This window comes from Diadema antillarum, unplaced genomic scaffold (genome assembly GCF_040938485.1).
Source record: "Diadema antillarum isolate AM-2024a unplaced genomic scaffold, OU_Dant_1.0 seq00000810_RagTag, whole genome shotgun sequence".
NCBI classification, from domain to species: Eukaryota; Metazoa; Echinodermata; class Echinoidea; order Diadematoida; family Diadematidae; genus Diadema; species Diadema antillarum.
In genome coordinates, this window is record NW_027271690.1 from 1,799,089 (window position 1) to 1,811,491 (window position 12,403).

The 12,403-nt window shown below is 40.5% G+C and overlaps 1 protein-coding gene across 1 annotated transcript; it reads right to left on the reverse strand.

Annotated features, from left to right (window-relative positions):
* Nucleotides 1–1,395: 1,395 nt before the first annotated feature.
* Nucleotides 1,396–11,594, reverse strand: LOC139739711 (large ribosomal subunit protein bL20m-like). The gene is made up of 5 exons (XM_071650321.1): nucleotides 11,468–11,594; nucleotides 5,419–5,529; nucleotides 3,612–3,689; nucleotides 2,691–2,756; nucleotides 1,396–2,183 (listed from the first exon to the last, which is right to left on the reverse strand). The coding sequence occupies exons 1-5, from the start codon at nucleotides 11,552–11,554 to the stop codon at nucleotides 1,995–1,997; spliced, it is 531 nt and encodes a 176-aa protein (XP_071506422.1). The 5' UTR covers nucleotides 11,555–11,594; the 3' UTR covers nucleotides 1,396–1,994.
* Nucleotides 11,595–12,403: the final 809 nt, after the last annotated feature.

A 12,403-nucleotide genomic window follows, 5' to 3' on the forward strand; every position in this document is an offset into this window, starting at 1 on the left:
CACATACAGGTACATGTAAGTACTTAGACCTATAGATGTACCCGGTATACAACGATGCTACATGTCGTCGCTGGGGCGACAAGACCTCGTATGTACAAAATGTCAAATGTTCAGGAGAGCCAAAAAACATGGCAGCCAAAGCACTGTAGCAAATGGGATAGTCTTTCCTTTGACATGCCGTGGTGGCTTCATTTTTGGAGTAAGACGGTTGGGATTTTGACAGGATATCACTTAACCCATTATTTGACTATTAATCAAAAAAAGTCATTTTCACCAAAATTGCAGATACAAGGTCTTGTCACCCCAGCGACGATGTACATGTATATAGGCAATGCACACAAAGTTGGATACACCTGTCTATAACGGGTGGACCTTGGGTGGACACTATAGACAGGTTTGACTATATATATATACTTTTATGTACATGTATTTATATACATAAATATTACACAGACACACAGCTCACAACCCACGTCAATAATATTATGACAAAAGATGGAACACAAATTTACAAACTGCAAAGACATACCAATTCACTTATCAAAGCGTTTATTATTCCTATACTGTACTGAGGAGCCATTGTGGTTCAGTGCATGACACTGCACTCTCATCAGTCATTAAGTCCACGGCTTGCCTGTGCTAGCAACAACAGTTGTGCCACCTCTGCATGGCACTTTACCTTCATTGCCTAGTCCTTCAGAGGGGACATAAAGGCCTGAATTCACGAAGGTGGTACAAATTTAAACCATAGTTTATGCAAATTTCTTCCGCACAAATACGATTGACAGATTGCATACGCCAACAGACGTCCAGTAACAAACGCACATCGATACAGGCATGTCAAAGGTATGTCTATTTCATGCTTATTTTAGACCATGATCTAGGTTTAAACCAGGTTTAAACCACCTTTGTGAATTGGGGCCTGTGTCTTCAGTCCCACGGTAACTTGCTCAAAAGCATTTGGTTGCATTTGGTAGCCACGTAAAGTGTATCCGAATACACATAACACTTCTTCAACAATGCAATTACACATTCTGCAATTGTACATGAACTAGCCACAGATAACTGATTAACTCTTTTAGTATCACTGCCAGCATGTTCATGCACAAAGTCATTGACATTCGAAGATGGTGGTGCTGGGAGGGTTAGATGCTCTGTGAGTCCCATTTGGAGCCTCGTCTGCCCAGATGTACAACTCATCATGATTCCTTAGCTTGATGATCAGTCAATTATACTTTTCAGATATTCCAGAGATATTGGGAAAGATGGATCTGGATTAACTTTGCATAGTCCAGATTCTGAACTCTTTGTATGATATCTTTATTCATTCAAGCTGCCAAACCTGTACGTGTTTAGTCGAGTGATGGCGTGATCCCAAGAACTGATGGGGGAAAAAAAAAAAAATCCATACCGATTGCTCTGTGCCAATGACTTTCCATGAATAGTTTGAGGGAGTAAATGCATGAATTACAAGTGCATGAAGTTTTGTCCTCTGTTGTCGGCTGAGAGCAATCTGCCTGGACACCATCGCTTGATTTGATGTGTACAGGTTTAGCAGCTCAATAAAGATATACTGGTATTAGTGGTAACAAAAAGAGTCCAGAATCAAGACTAGGCTTTGCTCAGAAAGGTCCCCATCATGCACAAGAGAGTGTCTTGCTACACTTGTACCACTGTGAAACAAGTCATTGTTATCAGCACTGTATAAACCGTTAATAACATGCATTCAGTGCACCCGTTTGGTTATAACAATTTCAAGGAGAGTTATCAAAACAAAGTCTTTGTGCTCTTGGGACCAGAGCGCTAACATCACCTTCTGGAGGCCAAGTAAAGTTTGCTCGTGCCAGCTACAGGTACGTACTTAAAAACGTACGATATCCTCTCTTCCACCACTTCCAAGATACATCATTGAAAACAGTGGGAAAGTCTTGTTCGATGTCCACACACAATTCCTTGGCCCTATGGTAAGACGTTGGGTCACAGGATCACAATGTTCATGAAGAAGCCGGTGGTGAAGAGGATGGTGAAGAGGATGTCGCCTTGGAGTCTAGCCTTAGTTTCCTGATGCTCTCCTCCAACAGATCGTCTTGGGTTGTCAGGCGAGTAAAGATGCCTTCTGGGTTTCTCTCAAAGGCAGCCAGAATTCCCTCTCTGTGTTTTCTCTTTGCCAGTTCTGCCAAACACTAAAAGGTGATATGCAAAAAGGTGATATTCATGGAGTGTACAAAAATTGAAAAATGAAACAGAAATCAGTGCTTTCCATTGATGAACATAAAAGATATTAATGACGAACATAAAAGACACTCTCGATACTAGTATGTTTAACTGTCCTGACATGGAGTTTTCATTTCAAAAGTACATTCTAAAATGATGTAATTTCTGCGTGACAAAATGATACTGACTAGCATTCAACTTTCAAATGCAGTGAAAGTCCACTTTTCTGTGCATTGTAACTTTATTCCATGACTCACCTCCACACACCCCCCCCCCCCCCATATGGCTGACATGTCCACATATTTACTGCTTTTGTTCTCAAAGTCGTGTCAGCCTTGCATAAGTCTAATCAACTATGATCAGACATATTCATACAAAACATATTTTACAGCAATATGGAAGAATTACAAACAAAAGATCACTCAGCTTCCCTACAAGATACATGTGAAGACTGAGGGGTAGGTGTGCCAACTCACCTGAAATGTCTTGGGTTCATAGATGGCCAAGTGTGAGAGCACCTTCCTGTCCAGCTGAATGTTGTACTGTGACAGACAGGGGATACACAAAAAAAAAATGGTTTGTCCCAGACAATGTTTCAATATCACAACAGTTATCATAATTTGTGAATAGACCATGCTTTTTAATACAGTACCCCTTTGCATGCATTAGTTGTTGCTATGTAAAGCAAACCTCAAGCACGCTTTCAGGTTGCCAAGAACAACTATCATCTAAAAGACATGCATAGAATTTCTATATGCTGGTAAGCCAGTCTATTGTCCAAGTCCTTTTTAACTCGCATTCTTTTCCCTCTTTTGCTGTGTTTGCTACATTCTCATTCCATCTTCAGTAAACATGTATTGTGATACATGTACTTGGGTAGCTTGGCATGTGATGGGTCTTTGAATTCATTATTTCTGCACAGTACACTATTGGATCTGAAAATGATCCACATGGACCATTTGCATGAATTTTCACAAGAATGCTGCAAACACCAGTGGTGCCCACATACAACCGGGAAAACAACATACCGGTACAGTATCCTAGCCCATTTTGAGTACCGTATTCTAAAGATCAACAATTTTGTTTCAACTTCAAGAAACATCAATGAGCCAGTGGAGTCTGACACTCACTCAAGCTTTACAAGAGATATTACTTTGACGCACCTCCCTCCTTAATTGGTCATTACCTGTATCAGTATACCATCAGCATCTTTGCCCACGGGAGCAAAATGAAAATGTTCAAAGATTACAGATGAAAAAAAAAAAAGGAATTGTGACAGCATACAGTAAATTATAAACAACAGGAAAAAATCTCAATAAAAACAAACAGAATAACTAGCTTTGTGTATTCTGTAATTTTACAAATATTCCTTATACAATTGTATAACTATAACTAACCTTCACTAAGTTTCCAACAAATGTTCCATATTTGATGCCATGTTCTTGAGCAGCTGCACCAATCCTCATATTCCACAGCTATAGTTGGGAGACAAAGATAACACAGATATCAAATTAAATATTTAAAGAAAACAAAGTCTTCCTTGAATGTTGTTCTTTTCTTAAAGGTACTCTCTTGTAGTTTCAGAGACTGCAGCTCTGTTTTGTAATGCGTGCTGATTTCAACAAATTTCATCTGGAGACTGATTTCTGAAGAGCATCATCAAAAACTTTGTTAACAAACAGCATCATGCTCTCGGTGCTCACAGGTGTCACACCCCATTACAAACACCTTAAGTTTGTTTGTTTTTTCTTCCTCAAACTCATTCCTTCACTTGGAGTACTTGACCGTGAAAGGGGTCAGTATGTGGTACACTTGTATCAAAGAACCATTGGCAGAAAGAATAGTAGTAGTTAGAAATGATGATGATGATGATGATGATGATGATGATGATGACGATGATGATGATGATGATGATGAAACAGCATTTGTATGGTGCCATTTATCTGTAGCAACATTCAAAGGCGCCCAGCTCCCAAAAAGTGTCACACATCATTCACAAAGTTGCTGGAAAAGATAAGTCTTCAGTGCAGACTTGAATGTATTGAGGCTGCTGCAATTCCGAAGCCGGACTGGTAGAGAGGTGGGTGGATAGGTCAACAGACAAGACTCACAGTCTGTGGCTGCTACACAAAATGAAACATTGCCCATGGAAGACAGAGTACCGCCTGGCTCAAAATCCACAAAAAGTCATGCTACAGATTAGGATTCTCTGCAATCAACCACAATACGTGTACATAGTCATTTGGGTTGGCCAACTGAAATGTTTAAAGTTTGTCTTACCTGGGAGAGTTATCTCTTCTCTACCAACTGTCAAAATTTGATGGCTTTAAACAAAACTTAAACTGAGATACATCTCAGTTTCAGTTTTGTTTAAAGCCACCAAGCAGTTTCTCTGGACCATACTTTTGGGGATAGATGCTGCTTTCACTGTGAGTTTCATTGACACTTCTGCACAACATGCCTGAGTGACCGTAATCAATCTTTCGATCCTCTTTTGTCCCTTTTCTATGAAACCGCACCTCCTAACTCTCTCTCTCTCTCTCTCTCTCTCCCTTATATCAATCACATTTTGATTTGATGTGTTAGGATGGTCCAATTTTAACAAGCTACATATCGTTTTATAGCTTAGAGCTTACTGTTAAGCAAAGATTCATCTTGGTCTACCTTTTGTGGGTTTTGAGCTGGGCGGTCACATATGTACAAATAGGTGGCTGCCAAATCTCAAAAATGTTGAAAGTTGACTTTAATTTTAGAGGAAAATCAGATGAACGAAATGATAGAAGTTGAAACAAGTTTGGACAAAAATTGAGACCAAACAATGTGGTTGTGGCTAATATCACCGATTTGTGAAGACACAGCAAAGCCTCTGAATTCCAGAACTTTCTTATCTAATGTTCAACTTGATGACACTGCTACCATTCTGTTCTGATTGTGTCCAGTTTGGCACTCTATTCACTCAAGCCAACTTGAAAATATAGAACTGTACTGTGACAAATAATCTAAGTTTGAAGATACCGCATTAAGCAAGTGGTCTCTACGGGGAGGTGGCCACTAAGACAGGTATGGCTCTAGCATTATGAATACAAACTCATTTTATATTACAACCCCTAGGACACATTTTCTGCTTAAATGTAACAGGCAAGTTGTAGATGCACATCAATGTGTAGGATGGAGCCAAGTTTATTATGCTTGCCCTCCACTTACCCTTCTTATATCTCCCTTTTTCTTACGCCTTCCCTTGGTGGCATTCTGCCAGGCTCTCCTCACAGCTCGCAGGGCTACAGAGTAACAATTTCTGCGTCTCCCAAAGTATCTCTGGACAGCAGCAACAGATGAAAAAGAAGACAAAGAAAAGAAACATTTTGATTAGGTCTTCTTCATTTACACAAATTGGCAAATCTTGGTATCCCCATATACTGGTGCTGTAGATAGTGTGAATAATAACCACTGCACAACTTCACAAACAAACAAAAGAGTGACATGACTTTCTTGAAGTATAAATGGCTACATAACATTTATTTAAAGAACACATTAACACTGCATCTACCTTTGCTACAAGGAATCACTACCACTTGAATGCACTCACTTGCAGCATTGCTTTACCAGAGTTACAGTTCGCATCTGTTTTCACTGTTGACGACACTCCTAACCTACCTGACCTTGGACCTTCCCCTTACCTACCAATGGACCGTATCACCATCAACAACAAGGGGATTGTCAAGTTACTCAAGAATCTGAATCCCCACAAGGCGACAGGACCAGATGGTATCCCTGCCAGACTTCTTAGAGAAATTGCAGAAGATATTGCACCAGCACTTACACTTCTGTTTCAGGCCTCCCTTGACCAAGGAACTGAACCATCAGCATGGAAGAAGGCGTTGATTGTTCCCGTTTTCAAAAAGGGAAGCAGGTCATCTCCAGCCAACTACCGGCCTATCTCCCTAACTGCCATCCTATCTAAACTGTGTGAGCATGTCATCCATAGCGCCATGATGAACTATCTCACAGTCCATGAAATCCTATGCGATGCTCAGCAAGGAAAAGACGATCATGTGACACTCAGCTGGTCTTGACCATCAATGATCTAGCAAGAGGAATAGAGGACAAAGGACAGACTGATCTCATCCTACTGGACTTTGCAAAGGCATTTGATATGGTGTCCCCCAGACTGCTCCTCCACAAGCTCGAACACTATGGAGTCAGAGGGTGTATTCTGCAGTGGGTTGAAGACTTCCTCAGAGATCGCACACAGCAGGTCCAGGTTGAAGGTGAAGTCAGCAAAGAGGTGCTTGTGGCATCTGGTGTGCCACAAGGGAGTGTCCTCGGGCCCTTACTCTTCTTAGCCTTTGATCTTCCGGACTGTGTTAAAAACTCTACAACCCGGCTCTTTGCAGATGACTGTGCTCTGTACAAGACGATATCATCTCCCCATGATGCGAGACTACTCCAAGACGATCTTGATAACTTGCAGGCCTGGGAGCACACATGGAACATGCGCTTTAACCCAGCAAAGTGTCAAGTATTGCGTGTGACAAAGAAAAGCAAACCAGTCACTTCTACCTATAACATTCATGGAGTACGTCTTGCAGAAGCTGCATCTGCCAGATATCTTGGGGTTCACATCAATAGCAACCTTAACTTCAACAACCATGTCGACATAATTTCCAAGAGAGCTACTTTACTCGAGCTTTTCTTCAGCGTAATTTCAGACGGAGTCCTCATAAGATCAAAGAAGCAGCGTACAAGACCTACATAAGACCCACAGTAGAATATGCAGCAGTAGCATGGGATCCACACACACAACAAAACATCAAGAAAGTTGAGCAGGTCCAGCAAAATACATGTAGTGCAAGATATGTCATGAACAACTATGACCGCCAATCAAGTGTCAGCGCCATGCTAAATGATCTCCATTGGCCTACACTACAGAGCAGACGTCGGCACAGTCGGCTAGCAATGCTCTACAAGATACGGTTCAACCTAGTTGATATTAATTGTAAGGACCATCTCACACCATTGACGTCAAATACCAGAGGCCATGCTAGCCGATTCTGGATCCCACACTCCAGCTCACAAGTTCTCTCTTCATCCTTCTTTCACAGCACCTGCAGAGAATGGAACAACCTGAAGAAGGATCCTGCAATCTTCCCATCACTCGATGTCTTTAACAAGGCATTGAAGGAAGCCCTCATCTAGCATCCAGTCATGCAAAAAATTTTTAGCAGCACTTCACATGTACATATTACTGCACAATGTATTCTTCACTCTATGTAAATAATGATTGGCCCTTGAGAGCCCGTCTCTCAAAGTGCCATGACGGCATGCAGACCACTCTGCAGTGCGCTGATCTTCAACTATGAAGGATGCACTTCTACAGAAGAAGAAGAAACTGCAAGCTTGTGTCTCATGTGAATAAAACCTTACACAAAGCGACATATTCAACACTGAGCTCTTTTCATAGCTTTGGCTACAGTGTCATTACAGTTATTCTTACAAATATTTCCATCAAAGTTGATGAGACCAAACAATTGTCCTCACTTTGAAGTGTAAAAGGCAATGGGTTATTGCCATGCTTTTTCACATCAAAGGCTAATTACGAATGCTAATTGAAACACATGAAATGTGAAGCTTCATACAAGCACACTGTTCTTCCATTGACTTTAATACAAAATATCAAAATAATGGCACCAAAGTAAAACCCCTGTACCAACAAGAAAACAATCTCACATACAATGTATATCTGGCATCATTGTCGTAACAATTCCCTTGAACACGGTAGAGCAGAATGTACAGGTTGTACATGTAGACCTTTCTACTGCATGGTTGCTACCAGTTTTGAGAGAGAAAAAAAAGCCTGTAAACTAGTAAAGCACTCTGAGAGTGCCAACCTCTGCCAAGCAGCTGATTTCCACCCATAAACACATGCTGATCATCCAATTTCCCAGCATAGAAGCCTTTTGTTTACGTCATCAGAGCTCTTCAAGGTGCGTGGCGCCTTTCCCCAGCACAGCATGCACTTCAGCACGTTTGCAAACCTCAAATATGCATACCAGGTAGCCTGAACTCCAAAGTTCATTGACTCTATCAGCCAAAAGATTAAAAAATCCTTTAAAAATCGATAAAACTTCCCAGATCACTACCAAAATTCATTAATCTGTTCCTTGTGTCATTATCAAGTTTTCCTGCAAGTTTCATCCAAATCCATCCATAACTTTTTGAGCTATTTTGCACACAGACAGACACACAAGCAAACAAACCAACATTAATGAAAACATAACCTCCTTAAAGGACAAGTTCACCTTCATAAACATAAGGATTGAGAGAATGCAACAATGTTAGCAGAACACATCAGTGAAAGTTTGAGGAAAATTGGACAATCGATGCAAAAGTTATGAATTTTTAAAATTTTTGTGTTGGAACCGCTGGATGAGGAGACTACTACAGCTTGTGAGTCATATGCGTACAACAGTATAAAGAAAATATAAAGAAAATTCAACATATTTTCACTTTTTTCACATAATAAAAGAGCACTTGACTTGGCTCTTTCTAAAGGCAGGGGGAATAATATTACCCATAACATTTTGTCGGTAACGAGTCGGGGGAATGTGAACTTTTTTCATAAGATGAAATTTTGTGAAATTCTCTTTATATTTTCCTTATATTGTTGTACGCATGTGACATCTAAATTATTCACACACTGCAGTAGTCTTCTCATCCAGCGGTTACTGCACAAAAACTTCAAAAATTCATAACTTTTGAACGGATTGTCCGATTTTCCTCAAACTTTCAATGATGTGTTCTACTAATATTGCTACATTCTCTCAATCCTTATGTTTATGAAGGTGAACTTGTCCTTTAATAAGTCCTTCCTTGGCAGAGGTAATAGGAGTCGTCCTTTTTCTTCGATAGAGATATATTTGTATACACATTGTGGTAGTTTATTCAAACATTGCATTCTATTAACATGACAAACTAATTTGTAGCTCTAAGTCTAAAGTGAGAATTACAATTGTACATCAGCTTGCCATTGGCATTGTACACTCTACATTACTACACTATCAGTGTCATTTGTACAGTGCAGTGTCACAAACTCCATATGTAAATGATCATTATCTGATGCATTTTCATAATCATATCAATGTCCCTTCTTCATTCTTGAGACTCAACACCTTATTAACATACCAAACCACAAGGATGTCAACAAACATCAAGCACATGAAAAGGTAGCCCGACCAGACGCTGTTACGCTATGCGAAAACAGCGTCTGACGAGCGCGGCATGCAGCCTCAAAGTGAGGAACCTCAACACAACTACAAAACTTAGGAAAATGTATACTTTTCTCCTTTAAACAGAATACTTTACTCACGTTAAATGCATGTTTCTATTACAGAAGAATAGTTCGCCACACTGGGTCCATGGAGACCACTTGCGATAAGTCCGTGGAACAAATAAAATGACACTTTCTGGCGCAATTCCTGACCGTCGGGCTTCGTCGTTGCAGGATTCAAAATGGCGCCTTGACTTATGCGCATGCGTGACCGGATGTGCTCTAGAGCGAGCGCGTGTGCGTTGAAAGTGTCGAACAAACCTTGGCGTCTGCTACACAATAACCGTGGTATGGAGCTCAATGCTCCTCGCCCGACCAGACGCCAGCCGCCGCCATAAGCCCAGTACAGTTTATAGCTGTATACTGGTAACAGTGCGTACGCTGCTTGAGTGTAGCAGCACGGTCGACAGCGCGACCTTTTGAAAGGGCATTCACATCATGTGACCACCCGATATCTGAATTTGGCCTGGCGTGAAAGATTGTGTACGGTGTGGACCTGCTGGATATGATGATCAATTTCGGTAAGTTTCATTACGTACATTTGAATACTGATAGCATCAGATGTAGAGTAAATATTGAAGAGTATACTCGATGAGTTTGAGGTGACAAAAACGAACGTAAGTATCGAAAGTCAAAGCTATCGTGATACGATTACGTCGCTCTCCTAGTGGTTGGTGGTCGCGCTCGTACAGCCCTGTCGCGACGTACCATGTACAGCGACTGGGCTGTGTATAGTTAATGAAAAGGTACAGTCAGTACATGTACACACATTATCACACACACACACACACAAGAAGAAGAAGAACTGCCACCAGCCCAAAGTATTCCAGCTGTGAAGGTTTGCATCAAGATTCTTGTACAGCTGTATGTGGTGGTATTCTGACATGAAATTAAGCTTTAAAGATTTTTTTTTTTTTTTTAGATAGTTTTAATGCACATAGGATGTACTCCATCACGTAGATTAAATGCATAAATCACCATGGGTATAATTTGGTTCCTCAAACAGTTTTCACTGTCCAAATTGATGTTTTGTTTTGTTTTTTCTTGACTTGGTCTATTAGTTAATACTACAGCAGTATGCTAGCCACTATGAAATTTCTACACTTTGTTTGTGTGAAATCTATGTGATTTGGAACTAAACATACACACGCTAGCTGATCATCGCTTAGCTGTATACCGTACATAAAGCATCGAGGATGTAACCCTGATTGTGAATCGAAGCACTTGAGAAGATGAACAAAGAAAAATTTATTTTCAAGACTACAGGACCAGTCTGAATATGTACAAGTTGTACAAGTTTAGCACGAGGAACTGTAAACTTAGATACATATGTTATGTACCGGTACAGTTGTGTATTAAGCTATTCAATCCAGGACGTTCCAGAAGTGTAGACAGTGAAGGAATGCACCAGGGTTAAATTTAACTTAAAATATGTTTTGACATAAAAGTTTTAATTAAATCTACACACTCATTTTATTCATACTAGAATTATTAGTAGAAATCTAGATAGGATTTCTATAGATCTAGATATCTAGATCTAACGTTAGCTATTTTTAGACTAATTTATGCCTAAAATATTTTTTACATCAGTCATCACTGCATCATATCATTACATTAGATTTCTAGAATACTATTTAACATTACCTGATTACAAGGCAACGCACATGCCTAGTTTCGAATACAGCTTTGATGAAGACTACAATACAGTATCATCCCAACAATTGTATGAGGACGTAAACCCCGGATTGCCCCCGGCCCCTCCCCACCCCCATGTGCACCTGGCCCACAACTTGACTGATTACACGTGTAAACTCCAAAACATAATGTTACAACACAGGAGAGTACGAGTGGGACTACACAATGATGTTTCTCTCTACTTCGATTGGCTGAAACCTTGAAAATTGTGAGAAGTACGGGAGCAATTACCGTTGATTGATCAAGTATGAACTTCCTTTTCCAGTAACGGTCCGGGCCCCTGTTGCGAAGCAATCGTGCTGCTGTCAAATGCACCATTGTGTAACTATCTACACGCCACTTTGCTTCCTCCACTTCTCGAAAGGCATGAGGATCGGCTCGGTGGCAGCGTTGCCAGGTCCCAACAGAGCAAAATCACCAAAAGGCTTGTAAAAAATAACCAAAAGCCATAAAAAATCACCAAATTTGGAAAAGCGTAGGTAAGGCTTCAATTTCAAGACAATATGATGTCAATAAACCTTAATCAAGCACTCTGCGCGAGTCTCGGTGCAATTTTCGGTGCGCCGTAGTCACACACACTAAATGCAAAACGTGTACAATGTGTATGGATATCCAGTGTTTGTGTGTGTCGATTGACAAAAAGGGGCACATGTTATGTTTCTACAGGAAATAAGGGGAAAACTTTTTGCAAAATGCATTTTCGTTTTCAAATAGTGTGATAATTTTTCATTGGTCTGAAAATCACCAAAAAGTTACCAAAAATCACCAAATTTTGATTTGGTTACCAGGCTAAAATTTTGTCACCAAACAACTTCAAAAATCACCAAATTTCACCCTTTTTGGTTCCCGCAATCACCATCTGGCAACTGCTCGGTGGTATGCAAAGACACTTTTCTTTGGTTTGCAGGCTAGGCTACTGGCTAGGCGTACGTATGGTAAAACACGTAGCGGTACGCGAGCAGTCACAAACCCTTGTTGGTCGTAAAGGAGTCTGCGCCAAGACTACTACATGCACCACTCCTTCACTGTGCCATAGGCCCTGTTGTTGTCGTTGTTGTTGTTGTTGTTGTTGTTGTTGTTGTTGTTGTTGTTGTTGTTGTTGTTGTTGTTGCTGTTAGAGTTGTTGTTAGAGTTGTTGTATTTGAGACGCGTCATTTAGATAAGAAT